The sequence below is a fragment of the Oncorhynchus clarkii genome, chromosome 4 (assembly GCF_045791955.1).
Source record: "Oncorhynchus clarkii lewisi isolate Uvic-CL-2024 chromosome 4, UVic_Ocla_1.0, whole genome shotgun sequence".
In the NCBI taxonomy this organism is placed as follows: Eukaryota; Metazoa; Chordata; class Actinopteri; order Salmoniformes; family Salmonidae; genus Oncorhynchus; species Oncorhynchus clarkii.
Window position 1 is genome coordinate 44,107,319 of NC_092150.1, and position 16,996 is coordinate 44,124,314.

At 43.4% G+C, this 16,996-nt stretch overlaps 2 protein-coding genes across 3 annotated transcripts in view; both read right to left on the reverse strand.

Moving 5' to 3' along the window:
• Positions 1–1,089: 1,089 nt before the first annotated feature.
• Positions 1,090–5,540, reverse strand: LOC139407513 (lon protease homolog, mitochondrial-like). Of its 2 annotated transcripts, none has more exons than XM_071151306.1 (5): positions 4,879–5,540; positions 4,424–4,529; positions 3,730–3,852; positions 3,451–3,567; positions 1,090–1,253 (listed from the first exon to the last, which is right to left on the reverse strand). In XM_071151306.1, the coding sequence occupies exons 1-4, from the start codon at positions 5,196–5,198 to the stop codon at positions 3,523–3,525; spliced, it is 594 nt and encodes a 197-aa protein (XP_071007407.1). In that variant the 5' UTR covers positions 5,199–5,540; the 3' UTR covers positions 1,090–1,253; positions 3,451–3,522. The 2 variants fall into 2 exon arrangements, with proteins under 2 accessions (XP_071007407.1, XP_071007405.1); XM_071151304.1 differs by having other exon boundaries at positions 3,683–3,852.
• A 6,638-nt stretch (positions 5,541–12,178) lies between these two features.
• Positions 12,179–16,996, reverse strand: part of LOC139407989 (rho guanine nucleotide exchange factor 18-like) — a 35,918-nt gene continuing 31,100 nt past the window's right edge. The window contains exons 18-21 of the mRNA XM_071151839.1: positions 13,809–13,870; positions 13,282–13,502; positions 12,878–12,962; positions 12,179–12,205 (exon numbers count right to left, since the gene is read on the reverse strand). Coding sequence (XP_071007940.1) covers positions 12,179–12,205; positions 12,878–12,962; positions 13,282–13,502; positions 13,809–13,870 — 395 coding nt within the window. The remainder of the gene's footprint in view (positions 12,206–12,877; positions 12,963–13,281; positions 13,503–13,808; positions 13,871–16,996) is intronic.

The window sequence follows — 16,996 nt, forward strand, 5'->3', positions numbered from 1 at the left end:
GAGCTCTGTCAGAGTGACCATCGGGTTCTTGGTCACTTCCCTGATCAAGGCTCTTTTCACCTGATTGCTCAGTTTGGCCAAGCGGCCAGCTTTAGGAAGAGTCTTGGTGGTTCCAAACTTCTTGGGGACCTTCAATGCTGCAGAAATGTTTTGGTACCCTTCCCCAGATCTGTGTTTTGACACAATCCTGTCTCGGAGCTCTACGGACAATTCCTTCGACTTCACGGCTTGGTTTTTGCTCTGACATCCCCTGTCAACTGTGGGTCCGTATATAGACAGGTGTATGCCTTTCCAAACCATGTCCAATCAATACATATTTTTTTACAATCAATGTTTGTACAATCAAGTTGTACAAACATCTCAAGGATGATCAATGGAAACAAGATGCACCTGAGCTCAATTTCGAGTCTCATAGGAAATACTTATGTAAATAAACTATTTATGTTTTCGCTTTGTCATTATGGGTTATTGTGTGCAGATTGAGGATTTTTATTCCTTTAATCCATTTTAGGGTGTAAGGCTGTAACGTAACAAAATATGGAAAAAGGGAAGGGGTCGGAATACTTTCCAAATGCACTGTATTTAACCATATCTATCAGAGGAGGCTGGTGGGAGGTATTTGAGGACAGGGTCATTGTAATTGCTGGAATAGTATAAATGGAACGAAGTCAAACCTGTGGTTTCCATATGCTTGATACTGTTCTTTTTATTCCATTCCAGCCATTACAATGAGCCAGTCCTATAGCTCCTCCCATCAGCCTCTGATATCTATGCATACTACACTGTCATTTCCAGTTTCAGACTACCATTGTGCCCTCATGATTTATTATGAACAGGCTTTCAGAATAAAATATTGAACCATCAAACTAAGTCACATACCAAACATATTGTTTGCATTTAGTTTTGAATATCAGCTATCTGGAAGAGGTACTGCACTATAACAAACTAACAGGCTACTTGAAGTACATTTTGTTTCCTTCTTTGTTAATGTCCTCAAAAAAGGTATCAATTGGTGAATCTATCCCACAAACATCCCTGGTTGATAAACAGTGTGTTACTAGTAAAAGTGATGTGTGAAAAGTGACTCACTGCAATTAGTCTTCTCCTTGATGCCTCCCACAGGCAGGATCTTTCTGGTCAGGGACACCTCCCGTCATGACCACATTCTCTCGCACTGGCGTGTTGGTCGCCAGGGACAGCAGAGCTGCAACGATGGTGCAGCCGGCACTGGGCCCGTCCTTGGGAGTAGCACCCTGTAAACAACCATAGAAGTCCACAGTGAGTGATACAGGGAGAGAAGAGGTTAATAAGAAACGTCTTCATAATGTTGTAGTTATGTATAAAAATCAACACAGAACACAGTTCCTTTTGGTATTGCTTGTCTACAGTGGATGTTTGTGTACATTGAAGGTCCCTTTTCATATAATACTGTAATTATTACATATATGTTTTTATTTAACTAGCCAAGTCGGTTAAGAACAAATTCTTATTTACAATGACGGCCTACCGCGGAACAGTGGGTTAACTGCCTTGTTCAGGAGCAGAACGAGGGGATTCGATCCAGCAACCTTTCGTTTACTGGCCTAACGCTCTAACCACTATGCTACCTGCCGGGTACATGACATGAAGATCAGATAACATGGTCAGTACATGTGCATCGAAATATGTACAGAGGCAAAAACACCAAACTGACACAGTTTGTATGAAAGACATGTGCAGATACAGGTATATACAAGACAAAATGTTAAAACTGCTACAGTCTAAGGACAGTGCCATGACATCAACCCTACATCAGAGACGTGCAGATGGAGATGGGAGACAGAAAATAAGTCATTGTTCAGCTGCTGCTTCATGAGGAAGGCCCTGGCGAAGGTACTGGCCGATCTTAGCACTCTCCATCACATCTCCAAGCTGCCCTGTGATCTCCAGGGACCCATCCTTATCCTTACCCCCCGTGTCCGTCTTGGGGGCGTCTCTATAAACAGCGTAGTGCCATCTGGAGATGAGTGATGAAGGGGTGGGGGACGTTAAGATCAAAACTGTGTTGTTTGTATTGTTCTCTATGGATAATGCTTGTAAAACACATCTCTTCCACACTGAACACAAATATTAACGCAGCATGTAAAGTGTTGGTCCCATGTTTCATGAGCTGAAATAAAATATGTTTCATATGCACAAAAAGCTTATTTCTCTAAAATGTTGTGCTCAAATTTGTTTACATCCCTGTTAGTGAACATTTATCATTTGCCAAAATAAAGCATTCACTTGACAGGTGTGGCATATCAAGAAGCTGATTAAACAGCATGATCATTACACAGGTGCACCTTGTGCTGGGGACAAAAGGCCACTAAAATGTGCAGTTTTGTCACACAACACAATGCCACAAATGTTTCAAGTTGAGGGTGTGTGAAATTGGCATGCTGACTGAGAATACCCATCAGAGCTGTTGCCAGATAATTTAATGTTAATTTCTCTACCATAAGCCGCCTCTAACGTAGTTTTAGAGAATCTGGCAGCGTGTCCAACCGGCCTCTCAACTACAGACCATGTGTACCAACGCTAGACCAGGACCTCCACATCTGACTTCTTCACCTGCGGGATGGTCTGAGATGAGCCACCCAGACAGCTGATGAAACTGGGTTTGTACACCTGAAGAGTTTCTGCACAAACTGTCAGAAACAGTCTCAGGGAAGCTCGTCGTCCTCACCAGGGTCTTGACCTGACTGTAGTTTGGTGTTGTAACCAAACTTCAGTGGGCAAATGCTCACTTTTGATGGCCACTGGCATCCAAGGTGAGAAATGTGAAAGAAATAGGTTTAGATTATGTTTTACTGGTAATGGGGACATATGTAAATGCCAACAAAATAACTTTTTAGTCAGTGTGGTGTGTGTAACCTTTCTTGAACTAGGCAAGTCAGTTAAGAACAAATTCTTATTTACAAAGACGGCCTACCCCAGCCAAACCCGGACGACACTGGGCCAATTGTACGCCGCCCTATGTGACTCATGTGACCGGATGTGATTCAGCCTGGATTCGAACCAGGGACTGTAGTGATGCCTCTTGCAGATACAGTGCCTTAGACCGCTGCATCCATGTGTGTGTGTTAACTATTTAACTGTATTTGAATGCTTAAAAGGCTGCATTTTAATGTGCAGTTTTGTCACACAACACAATGCCACAGATGTCACGGTCGCCAGGTGTACGGTGTTTTCCTCTGACACATTGGTGTGGCTGACTTCCAGGTTAAGTGTGCATTGTGTCAAGAAGCAGTGCGGCTTGGTGGGGTTGTGTTTTGGAGGACACACAGCTCTCGACCTTCGCCTCTCCAAGTCTGTACGGGAGTTGCAGCGATGGGACAAGACTAACTACCAATTGAATAATGACAAAATTGGGGAGAAAAAGGGGTAAACATTTTTTTTTTTAAATAATCTAATCTCGTAACACATTACCTCAGCGATGGCTAGTTTCTCCTGGGCCACGTATCCATACATGTTGATCATCTCCATGCGGTCTCTCAGGGGCTATGTGATGGTGTCAGTCACATTAACAGTGCAGATAAACAGAACCTGGAAAGAACACATGGACACAAACTGTTAGGTTCAAGACCATGATCCATTCATTATTAGTGTTGGGCCTGCACACACTGAATCCTTATGGGGGTTTGTGTGTGTGACCACATACCTTGGACAGGTACATCCTAACAGGTATGTGTGTGTGTGTCCACCTACATTGGACAGGACCACAGGCACATCTAGGTTGTGATCCAGAAAGTTGAAGTTCTGTTCCGGGTCTAGGAACTCCAGCAGAGCTGAGAACGGGTCGCCTTGGTAACCACAACCTATCTTGTCAACCTGGAAGAATAAACACAGATCGAACGGTCAATCACCTCCTTCACCAAGAATACAGTGACACAAACAATACACAACAAAATGAATGTCAATCAAATAAGAGCTGACTATATAGCAAAAGATCTTTGAAAATAAAGTTATTATTCACCTCATCAATAAGGACCAGTGGGTTTTCTGTATTGTATAGTACTTCAAATGGTGACAGAATTGTTTTGAACAGTGAACAGTAGCTAAACCTAGGAAGAAACCTAGAGAGGAACCAGGCTATGAGGGGTGGCCAGTCCTCTTCTGGCTGTGCCGTGTGGAGATTATAACAGAACATGGCCAAGATGTTCAAATGTTCATAAATGACCAGCATGGTCAAATAATAATACAGAAACACAGAATCTTTCCCTGGGGTGAGCCTCTCAGTTGGGTCACTGCAGGAGGAAAGAGAGTAAGATGGGTGAGGTAAAGGGAAAACTGTCTTTTCTTGATGAGGAAATATTTGGTACAGATTATTATACATCCAAAATCGGACTGTCAATCACTGTCAGATTGTAACCATGGTGATCCCACATTGCAATTCTCTCACCAGAATGTGTTTCTTGACGTCGTCCATCCCATAATGGTCCTCCGCCAGCACCTCTTCAGCCCGTTTCAGCTCTAGGTTCAGCCAGTCCAGATAGTTCCGGGTCACACTGCATACAGAATCAACAGAGAGTTTAATAGAAGAGTCATGTTCATTACATACATGTTCAAGAGTGTTTTTTCAGAGTTTGTTTAAAATAGGACATATGTGACAAAAAAATGTAATGATATTTCTCAGTGATTTTTCAAAGGTGAGGGCACTCTCTGATTCCAAAATCAACCACTAGCCCCTACCCCCATGGCACTTGCATACATCTATGAGGATTGGACAGGTGTAAGCAATATGGTGGTAAGCTCCAGTTGTCACCATATTACTTAAACCCATGCAATCCTCTCCGATATACACGTTCCTATGGGGCACGGACAGGCTAGGGGTTGATTCAGGGTTCAGGGACTGACTTGAACTCTGAGGAGTGGTTGTCCAGCAGGCTGAGTTTGTTGAGCTCCTCATTGATGACGTCCATGATGTGCTGGGGCACAGTGCGCTCCTTCAGCCGCTCCCTAAACTTCTCCTTGATGGCGTCCTTGTCCTCCTTCTCCAGGCCCAGCTCTTTCTTAATGATCTTCAGCTGCTCCTGAGGAGGTACTTCCCATGGGTCAGCTTGATCTTCTCCTCCACCTGAGACACAGAATAATAGTAAAGAGCCAACCTGGATATTAAGGAGATTCCGAGGGAAATCGACGAGTACCAACAGCTTTACGCTATGGAGAGACAACATACTCCATCATGGAAAGATCCGACTACCTCACAAAATAACTTTAACCCGACAAAAAAAAAGAAAAACAGATTAATCTACAGACACGGACGATTTACTTACCGTTGAAGTAGAGACTAGTGCTCTAGCTGGAATCCATGCAACACTGGAAAGGTTGTGTGAGGAGGTAGCAAGGCTGAGGGGGAGTTTGGAGTTCAGCCAGAGTGAAATTCTCACGCTCGAAAGAGAAAACAAGACACTCACAGCCAAGGTAAAAATCCACGATTCCAACATGGATTGTCTACTGAGGGAAAACAGGGTCATGAAGGAGTCGCTACTAGACAAAGTCGTAGCATGTGTGAAAATAAACACAAAAAAAACACAAAAAAATAGGATCCTTAGGATTGCATAGAATTGGATTGTTCAGCAACTACTTCAATAGTAACATCTGTTACCCCCAATATCTAATTTTCCATCTCCACAATAACCTGACATTTCTGCTTTCCACAACCCGAGTCATGTTGATAACCTTACCAATAAAAGCCATGAAGTCAACTTTATTAATTATCAAAGTGTCCTTTGACACCACACAGGTACATCCATGTAAGCTCCATCAGTCTGCACTGTAGTTATTCGGCCTCTGCATATGATGCATCATGACTGATCAAATCAAATGTATTAGTCACATGCGCTGAATACAACAGGTGTAGAGACCTTACAGTGAAATGCTTACTTACGAGCCCCTAACCAACAGTGCCGGGCTAAAAATATGGATAAGAACAAGATATAATAGTAACAAGTCATTAAAAAGCAGCAGTAAAATATATATATATATATATACTGCTCAAAAAAATAAAGAGAACACTTAAACAACACAATGTAACTCCAAGTCAATCACACTTCTGTGAAATCAAACTGTCCACTTAGGAAGCAACACTGATTGACAATAAATGTCACATGCTGTTGTGCAAATGGAATAGACAACAGGTTGATATTATAGGCAATTAGCAAGACACCTCCAATAAAGGAGTGGTTCTGCAGGTGGTGACCACAGACCACTTCTCAGTTCCTATGCTTCCTGGCTGATGTTTTGGTCACTTTTGAATTCTGGCGGTGCTTTCACTCTAGTGGTAGCATGAGACGGAGTCTACAACCCACACAAGTGGCTCAGGTAGTGCAGCTCATCCAGGATGGCACATCAATGCGAGCTGTGGCAAGAAGGTTTGCTGTGTCTGTCAGTGCAGGGTCCAGAGCATGGAGGCGCTACCAGGAGACAGGACAGTACATCAGAAAACGTGGAGGAGGCGTAGGAGGGCAACAACCCAGCAGCAGGACCGCTACCTCCGCCTTTGTGCAAGGAGGAGCAGGAGGAGCACTGCCAGAGCCCTGCACTGCTACCAGTGCCTGCAGTCTGGTTCAGTCAATCAGTCAACCTACCAGGGTATATACAAACAGCACAGCGAAGAATTTAATCACATCTTTACTAAAGTTTTAAAGCAGTATCCACACCCATCAGATGTAGTGATCGTAATACACTACATGGGCAAATATATGTGGACACCTGCTCGTTGAACATCACATTCCAATATCATGGGCATTAACTTCTGAGAACTACCCCTCCTGGAGAATTGTCATCAACTACACTAATTAGCATAACGCAACGGACAAAAAATCTTACTAGAAAATATTCATATTCATGAAATTACAAGTGAAATATAGTGAAAGGTTAGCCTTTTGTTAATCACCCTGTCGTCTCAGATTTTGAAATTATGCTTTACAGACAAAGCAAGACAAGCATTTGTGTAAGTTAATCGATAGCCTAGCATAGCATTATGTCCAGCTAGCAGCAGGCAGCATGGTCACGAAAATCAGAAAAGCAATCAAATTAAATCGTTTACCTTTAATGAGCTTCGGATGTTTTCACTCACGAGACTCCCAGTTAGACAGCAAATGTTCATTTTGTTCCATAAAGATTATATTTATAGCCGAAATAACTCTGTTTGTTCTTCACGTTTGTTGAGAGATCCACCGGAAATTGCGGTCATGACAACGCCGAATTAGATCCATAATATCGACAGAAACATGGCAAACGTTTTTCATAATCAATCCTCAAGGTGTTTTTCAAATATCTATTCGATAATAAATCAACCGGGACAATTGGCTTCTTAGTAGGAGCGAGAGGAGCAATGGCCGCCTTTGTCTATTATGCACAAATCACTCAGAGCCACCAGCTGACCACTGACGCAATGTTGTTGTTCACGCTCATTTTTCAAAATAAAAGCCTGAAACTATGTCTTGTGACTGTGGACACATTAGGGAAGCCATAGAAAAAGGAATCTGGTTGATATCCCTTTCAAAGCTCAATAGGGAGGCATAGGAACGCAGAGGTTTCAAAATAAGAGTCACTTCCTGATTGGATTTTTCTCAGGCTTTCGCCTGCAATATCAGTTCTGTTATACTCACAGACAATATTTTTACAGTTTTGGAAACTTTAGAGTGTTTCCTATCCTAAGCTGTCAATTATATGCACATTCTAGCATCTTGTCCTGAGAAATAGCCTGTTTAGTTTGGGAACGTTATTTTTCCAAAAATGAAAATACTGCCCCCTAGTCTCAAGAGGTTAATTAATATGGAGTTGATCTCCCCCCTTCGCTGATGTAACAGCCTCCGCTCTTCTGAGAAGGCTTTCCACTAGATATTGGAACAGAGATGTTGGAACATTGCTTGCTTCAGCCACAAGGGCATTAGTGAGGTCAGGCACTGATGTTGGGCGATTAGGCGTGGCTCGCAGTCGGAGCTCCAATTCATCCCAACGGTGTTCGATGGGGTTGAGGTCAGGGCTCTGTGCAGGCCTTTCAAGTTCTTCCACATGGATCTCGACAAACCATTTCTGTATGGACCTCATTTTGTGCACAGGGGCATTGTCATGCTGAAACAGGAAAGGGCCTTTCCAAACTGTTGCCACAAAGTTGGAAGCACAGAATCGTCTAGAATTTTGTTGTATGCTGTAGCGTTTATATTTCCCTTTACTGGAACTAAGAGGCCTAGCCCGAACCATGAAACATGGCCCCAGAGCATTATTCCTCCTACTTTAAACATTACAGTTGGCAATATGCATTGGGGCAGGTAGCGTTTGTCCGTCGGAATGCCAGATGGTGAAGCGTGATTCATCACTCCAGATAACGCATTTCCACTGCTCCAGAGTCCATTTGCTGTCGAGCTTTACACCACCAGCCGATGCTTGGCATTGTGCATGGTGATCTTAGGCTTGTGTGCGGCTGCTCGGCCATGGAAACCCAGACGAGCAGTTCTCGTGCTGACGTTGCTTCCAGAGGCAGTTTGGAACTCAGTAGTGAGTGTTGCAACTGAAGACAGATTATTTTTTGCACTACACGCTTCAGCACTAGGCGTTCCTGTTCGCGTCTAAGCTGTTGTTGCTCCTAGACATTTCCACTTCACAATAACAGCACTTACATTTGACCGTGGCATCTCTAGCAGGGCAGAAATTTGACGAACTGACTTGTTGGAAAGGTGTCATCTTATGACGGTGCCACGTTGAAAGTCACTGAGCTCATCAGTATGGGCCATTCTACTGCCAATGTTTGTCTATAGGGATTCCGTGGCTTTGTGCTCAATGTTATACACCTGTCAGCAACGGGTGTGGCTGAAATAACCGATTCTAATAGGCTTGTGGAAAGCTTTCCCAGACGAGTGAAGGCTGTTTTAGCAGCAAATGGGGACCAATTCCATATGAATGCCCATGATTTTGGAATTGAATGTTCGACAACCATGTGACCACGTACTTTTGGTGATGTAGTGTAGCTTGTTCTAGTTACTCATAAGCATACACCCATTAAGAAATTGACTGTATAAACAGCTAAATCCCCATGGATTGATGAGGATTTGAAAAATGTTATGGTTGAGAGGGACGAGGCAATGGGAATGGCAAATAAGTCTGGCTGCACAGCCGATTGGCAAATGTACTATAACTTGAGAAGTCATGTGACTAGACTAAAATGAAAGAAGAAGTAACGGTACTATGAAACAAAGATAAATTACATAAAGGATGATAGTAAAAAGCTTTGGAGCAACTTAAATTACATTTTGGGCAAAAAAGCAAACTCGTCTCCATCCTTCATTGGAACAGATTACTTATTCATCACAAAAACCTTTGATATTGCCAACTCCTTTAATTACTTTTTCATTGGCAACATTAGTACATTTAGGCATGACATGCCAGCAACAAACTTTAAACTATCCATGCATAACAGACCAAAATATGAAAGACAAGCTTTGTAATTTTGAATTCCATAAAGTGAGTGTGGAAGAGGTGAAAAAATATATCAATAATGACTCACCACCTGGTACTAATAATTTGAATGAAAAATGACAGGATGGTAGTGGACTATATTGGCACACCTATTTGTCATCTCTTCAATCTAAGCCTACAGGAAAGTGTGTTCCTCAAGCCTGGAGGGAAGCAAAAGTTATACCGTTACCCAAGAAGCAGCCTTTACTGTTTCAAACAGCCAACAAATCAGCCTTGTATTTGACCAGATACAATGCTGTTTCACAGTAAACAAATTAACAACTGACTTTCAGCACGCTTATAGGGTAGGGAACTCAACATGGATGGCATTAACAGAAATGACTGATGATTGGCTAAAATAAATTGATGATAAGATTATTGTGGGAGCTGTTAGACTTCAGTATAGCTTTTGGCATTATTGATCATAGTCTGCTGCTGAAAAAACATGTGTGTTATGGCTTTACATGTACTGGCTTAAGCAGGGGGACACGTCTGGCACTGCAAGATTTGAGTCCCTGGCGGCGTAGTGTGTTACTGATGGTAGGCTTTGTTACTTTGGTCCCAGCTCTCTGCAAGTCATTCACTAGGTCCCCCCGTGTGGTTCTGGGATTTTTGCTCACCGTTCTTGTGATCATTCTGACCCCACGGGGTGAGATCTTGCGTGGAGCCCCAGATCGAGGGAGATTATCAGTGGTCTTGTATGTCTTCCATTTCCTAATAATTGCTCCCACAGTGGATTTCTTCAAACCAAGCTGCTTACCTATTGCAGATTCGGTCTTCCCAGCCTGCTGCAGGTTTACAATTTTGTTTCTGGTATCCTTTGACAGCTCTTTGGTCTTGGCCATAGTGGAGTTTGGAATGTGACTGTTTGAGGTTGTGGACAGGATAGCAAGTTCAAACAGGTGCCATTAATACAGGTAACGAGTGGAGGACAGAGGAGCCTCTTAAAGAAGAAGTTACAGGTCTGTGAGAGACAGAAATTTGCTTGTTTGTAGGTGACCAAATACTTATTTTCCACCATAATTTGCAAATAAATTAATAAAAAATCCTACAATGTGATTTTCTGGATTTTTTTTCTAATTTTGTCTGTCATAGTTGAAGTGTACCTATGATGAAAATTACATTCGGCTTGTTACTTTGTAATAAAGTCTATATTGAATTCACAAGCTCTGGTGTCTAAGAGATATTTTTAAGAAGTACTTCCACGACAATGACAGCGGATGAATGGCACGACAATGGGCCTCTGGATTTCATCACGGTATCTCTGTGCATTCAAATTGCCATAGATAAAATGCAATTGTGTGCGATGTCCGTAGCTTATGCCTGCCCATAACATAGCCCCAACGCCACCATGGGGGTACTCTGTTCACAACGTTGACATCAGCAAACCGCTCACCCACACAACGCCATACGTCTGTCATCTGCCCGGTACAGTTGAAACTGGTTCATCCGTGAAGAGTACACTTCTCCAGCATGGGAGTAGCCATCGAAGTTGAGCATTTGCCCACTGAAGTCGGTTACAACGGAAAACTGCAGTCAGGTCAAGACCCTGGTGAAGACAACGAGCATGCAGATGAGCTTCCCTTTGTTTGTGCAGAAATTCATCAGACGTCCGGATGGCTGGTTTCAGACCATCCCCGCAGGTGAAGAAACTGGTTGTGCAAGTCCTAGGCTGGCGTGGTTACACATGGTCTGCAGTTCTGAGGCCAGTTGGATGTACTGCCAAATTCTCTAAAATGCCGTTCGGCTTATGGTAGAGAAATTAACATAACATGATCTGGCAACAGCTCTGGTGGACATTCCTGTAGTCATTATGCCAATTGCACACTCCCTCAAAACTTGAGGATTGTGTTGTGAGACAACTGCACATTTTAGAGTGGCCTTGTATTGTCCTTGTATTGTCCCTAGCACAAGGTGCACCTGTGTAATGATCATACTGTTTAATCAGCTTCCTGATATGCCACATCTGTCAGGTGGATGGATTATCTTGGCAAAGGAGAAATGCTCACTAACACGGATGTGAACAAATTTGTGCACAACATTTTAGAGAAATAAGCTTTTTGTGAGTATGGAACATTTCTGGGATCTTTTATTTCAGCTCATGAAACATGGAACAGGTTACATTTATATTTTTGTACAGTGTACATAGACCGGCACAGTGGACGCGTCATTATACCCATGAAACCTAGCGGCAAAACCTCAGCAAAACCTCAACAGAGAAGACCTCAGCAAGTCTACAAATTCCTGCACGTCATCTCGAGCCGACACTGTCAGCTACCGTTCACCAGAGTTATCAGAGACCTTTGTGCCCAGAGAACTTCTGTGCCCAATCCATTAATTTGTATCCCTTTTCTCTTTCTTAGCTAGCCACTGACTACACTTTAGCTAGCTAATTAGCAGAACAGTAGATCAAAAAAATAACTTTGTTTACTTAGCCTAGATAATTGTTTGTACTGTATTTCGACATTGGTATTTATTTTAGACCTTATGATATTTTTCAAGGATGAGCATAAGAGCATTAAAAGGGAAGAAGACCACTTCTGGCCATGTGGAGAAGTGCAGCTATAGTGAGGGGCGATTTACCGGTTTGGTCAGGGCCAGCATGAGGGATAAAGTTTATCCTGTGTAGCTAGTGTATCTATAAAGTTAAGTTTGAGCATCTTAGCAATACAATGTTATGTTTCACTATATTGGATCACTCCAATAAACTGTTATCACTCCGCTGCGGAGGGATACATCCGAGGAGAGGATTTACAGATTTATTCCTGTGTATCATTTTCTCAGCGGACTTCCGTATTGTTTGAGGGACAAACTTTCTGAAGTTCGCTTGGTAAGTCACTGGTAAGTGTAATATCTTGCTTAGAAGTATACTCACAGGCTGTTTGCAGCCCCTCATTTTGAGTGCTCCACTCGCTGCGCACGGTTGATCTGTATCTTCCGCCCGTGGTTTGTTGTACTTGTGTTTCGTTAGCATTACACAACAACTCCGTGTACATCCATTAGTATGGTGGCTCTTGCTGCCACACACTGTAATTTACCTTACACAACTTGCCGACTGGCTTGTTCTATGTGTGTGGTGTGAATTGCTTTAACATTCTCTGCTAATTACCATGCAGGTTTGTTTTCTTCTTGTTCTTTCCCCTGCAGAGTGTAAGAGTATAGTGGTGGGCTATCCACGACGTTGAGACATTAACTTTGGAGTTCCTTAATTAACGGAGTTACTCACGAAGAAAACAAAGAAAACCCTGCAGCTGGACATCTCCTCACTCCTGGGCAAGGGTGCTATCCCTAGGATAGAATGGCTAGGTGGGTTCTACTCCATTTATTTTGTGGTCCCAAAAAGAGGGACCACAAAATAACATATTTGACATATTCTGCACCTCCGCAACCTCACTGGGTACTTGAAGGTACTGAGGTTCCACATGCTGTCCCCAGCCGGCGTGTTGCAGGCTGTGTCCAGGGACCAGTGGTTTGTTACGCTGGACACAAAAGATGCATACTTCCATGTTCCTGTTCACCCAGCTCATTGGCAGTACCTCCGATTCGCTTTCGAAGGGATGGCTTACGAATTCATGGTTCTTCCCTTCGGCCTCTTCTTGGCAGCCCTCACTTACAAAGTGCATGGGCACTGTACTGGCACCTCTCACATCCAGAAGATTGTTGATCCTCAATTACCTGGACGATTGGCTGTTTGTGCCCGACCAGGTCCCAGGTCCTGTCAGACAGAGACATGCTCCTGACCCATATCGGCGGGCTGGGCATTACTGTAAACGACAAGGAGAGTTGTCTAACACCCACCCAGAGGGTGAGAGCACGCCTGCCCACCAGAAGGGTTCAGGTGATCTTATCTTGCTTTGACCACTTTCGGCAGGGGCTGGTGGTATCTGCCCTGACAACGCCTGTTGGGCTTGCTGACAGCGGCCTCGTTGCTGATTCCCCTGGGCCTCCTCCATCTCCGGCCACTTCAACGGTGGTTCAATTCCCACCGGCTGCACCTGAAGTGCCACCGTCACCACCAGCTGCGGGTGACCGCACAGTGCCTTAGGGCATTGTTGAGGTGGCACTGTCACTCCTTTCTCTCAGGTAGGGTGGAGATGCTGAGGATGTGCTGCCGGGAGCTGGTCAGCCCAGTTGCTTCCCAGATCGGTTGGGAGGGTGTGACCAAGGGCAGGTCGGCCAGCGACTTTTGGCTACCCCCTTGGAGCGGCAGGCACATCAATACACTAGAGCTGCGAGCTGTTCTGCTGGCCCTGCGGTCTTTCCTTCCACATCTGAAGGGAAGACATGTCCTGGTGAGAACGGACAACACCACAGTGGTGGCTTACATCAACCATCAGGGTGGACTGAGGTCCCATCATCTCCATCTTATGGCACGGGAGCTCCTTCTCTGGGCATGGTTGCCAAGAAAGCGATTTGTTTTGCTAGATTATTAAAATGTGACGCAGCATTTGTGTGTTGGAGTAACTTTTAATTCTTATTTGACCTACCGTTTCTATCATACGCCATTGTATTCAATGGGGACTAAGGCGGTACCATTCTGCTCATCTGATGAAGGTGCACATAGATCAGATTCAAACTTTGAAGACCGAGATCGAGTCATTGAAGGCAGACCAACAGAAAGAGAAACATTATCTGAGGGCAGAGATACAGGTGACAGCTGATGCATTGGTCCAGAGCCAGGCGGCATTGGCGGAGAGTCAGGGGGAGAATGACGCTTTGAAGAGGGCGAGGAACAAGATGGAGTCACAATCCATGCCAGTCACACCTGTGAGCTCTGGAACTCCACGTCTGACAGGCAGAGTCAACATACCTGGCGGGTTCATCAGGTCGTCTGTTCACCCAGACATTTCCATTCCTCTTCTGACAACAGAACTTGACCAACTGCTCAACAGGCACAGCAAGGGCCGTCCGGACCGTTATGCTGTTCTGCTATAGCCAAATGCAGCTGGCTAACATCTTCTAAATGCTTTATTATCCAAATGTAAAATTAGATACTGTACAGTACTGTATTTATTCATCAGCATCTTCATGCTTTCCTGAATAAAATAATGATAAAAATAATTTTTCAAAATGCCGATGTTTATTTAGTTTTGGATCCGTAACGAATTACAATGGGAATAAATATCACTGAATTACAGAAATATTGGAAGAAAGTTGTCTAATGAAGGTAAACAAATTGTTGCTTTACCGGAAAATACAATTTTAAACACACATGGTCACATTGTACAGCGGCATTATGGCTATTAGTTTGTAGCTGAACAAAATACTTTCCTAGAAGGAGGATAGGGGGAGAATGCTATCGTTAAATGTATTTCTTAGTTGGCTGTATCACAACCGTCCGCGATTGGTTGCAATTTCAGTTTAATCCACCAAAGACAAACAAATAATAGAACAAAAAGTATTATTATGTATCACATCCGACCGTGATTGGGAGTCCCATAGGGCGGCGCACAATTGGCCCAGCATTTCTCTCCCTCTAAAAACAGAAATAAATGTTTTGGCCTTTACAAATATTATTTTGGCCTTTATTTAGATTACAATCGCTAACTTTCATCTTTTACAAAACAAAATAACCTCAAAAATATTATTATATATATTATCAAGTTGATGGCACAGTCATATATCCCGGCACCTACATAAAGCTGAGTGACTCACTCACTCATTCATCTGATAGTCTTTAATAAATACATGTTTTGGCTGACCTGGACACCATGTACAGTACTACAGTACAGTATCTTAACCAACACCTCTCTGTATTTTGATACTTTGTGGATGGGGCCTCCAGAGTGGTGCAAAATGTGTTGCTACAGATACTGGTTCAATACCCGTACCGGGCGCCACCGGGAGACCCATTAGACGGCTTTTGGTTTTCATTTAGAATCCTCCAATCCTCTATATGTAATTATTGGCGGAGAGACACGTCATATTTTTCTATATAATGTAGGCGACATGAGTCTCACTAGTGTTGAGTAATGTGCTGTTAAAAGTGGTGTAGGTCTTATTTATTTAAAGAGCATATTGAAGTTAGAAGCAATAGGATTTTAAGCAAAATACTATTTTAGCACCGTTTCGCGCTGCACTGAGACAAGCATGGGGACTGGTCTTGATAAATCAATGAGATTTTTATTTTTCACTGAATGTCCGTTTGGGTATTGGTTAGACTACAATTATACAATTAGGGTGTAGAAATGTTATGCTCTTAGTGTAACCTTTATTTAACTAGACAATTCCCGATTGGGGAATTGAACCCCGGTCTCCTGCGTGGCTGCATGTCACAGGGATTCTTTAGCTAAATAACCCAGTACTGTAGCCTACTCCCAACCGTCACGTTGTACAGCTCCATATTTTAAGTTCCATGCTAACGGAAACACAAAGGGTTTTTCGTTTAATCTTGGAATAGAAATACCATAATATTAATCTAATTTAGCAAAAAATCTTTTAAATCAGTCCCATATACTATGTTCTTACAAAAAAAGGTTTAAAATTCTCTAGTACAGACACTATTGAAGGCTATGAAATGCTTTTCAAAGCTACCCGCTGGTGGTCAAACTAGCAATAACTAGCATTAATGGTAACAGTCGTAGACACTTAAATAACGTGCCATAGAATTCTGCGGCACCATGCAAGCTGTGCTGCAGTACGCTGCAACTTTTAAAAGACGAACCACTGTAAGAATGCTGCTCGTTAACTAGAGCTCAGCATTCAACACCATAGTACCCTCCAAGCTCATTATTAAGCTCAAGGTCCTGGGTCTGAACCCCGCCCTGTGCAACTGGGTCCTTCCTTCGCCTCCAGGTGATTAAGGTAGGAAACAACACCTCCACTTTGCTTATCCTCAACACTGGGGTCCCAGAAGGATGCCTGCTCAGCCCCATACTGTACGCCCTGTTCACCCATGACTGAGTGGCCACGCACGTCTCCAACTCAATCATCAAGTTTGCAGATGACACAACAGCAGTTGGCCTGATTACCAACAATGACAAGACAGACTACAGGGAGGAGGAGGGTGAGGGACCAGGAAGTGTGGTGCCAGGAAAATAACCTCTCAGCCAATGTCAACAAAAGAGCTGATCGTGGACTTCAGGAAACAGCAGAGGGGGCATCTAACTCAAGGTCATCAGACTGTTAAATAGCCATCACTAGCACATTAGAGACTGCTGCCCTTTATACATAGACTTGAAATCACTGGCCACTTTAATAATGGAACACTAGTCACTTTAATAATGTATACATATTTTGCATTACTCATCTCATCTACTGAATTCTATCCTATTCTCCTGTATCTTATTCTACTGTCACGGCCCCTCTGCATTGCAGGGGCGGTTCCTCCTGCAGGCAGAGAAGGGTCGTTAGTGATTGGAGCCACCTGGGCTCAGGGTGTTTAAACTGCTTCACTAACCACTCGTCTCTCTCTCTCTCTGCTCCTCCAGGTATGATCCTGTTGTCTTTGTTCCTTTGTAATTGATGTAGTTTTCACTCAGTCATATTCACACACACACATTCACGCATCCCT

Excerpts from the sequence above, each read along its gene's own strand:
- LOC139407513 (XM_071151304.1), bottom strand. The coding sequence starts at position 5,198 with ATGTTGTCTCTCCATAGCGTAAAGCTGTTGGTACTCGTCGATTTCCCT. Across the intron at positions 4,530-4,878 it reads AACCACTCCTCAGAGTTCAA|TGTGACCCGGAACTATCTGG; the intron begins GTCAGTCCCTGA and ends TTCTGTATGCAG. Across the intron at positions 3,568-3,682 it reads TTAGGATGTACCTGTCCAAG|GTTCTGTTTATCTGCACTGT; the intron begins GTATGTGGTCAC and ends TGTTCTTTCCAG.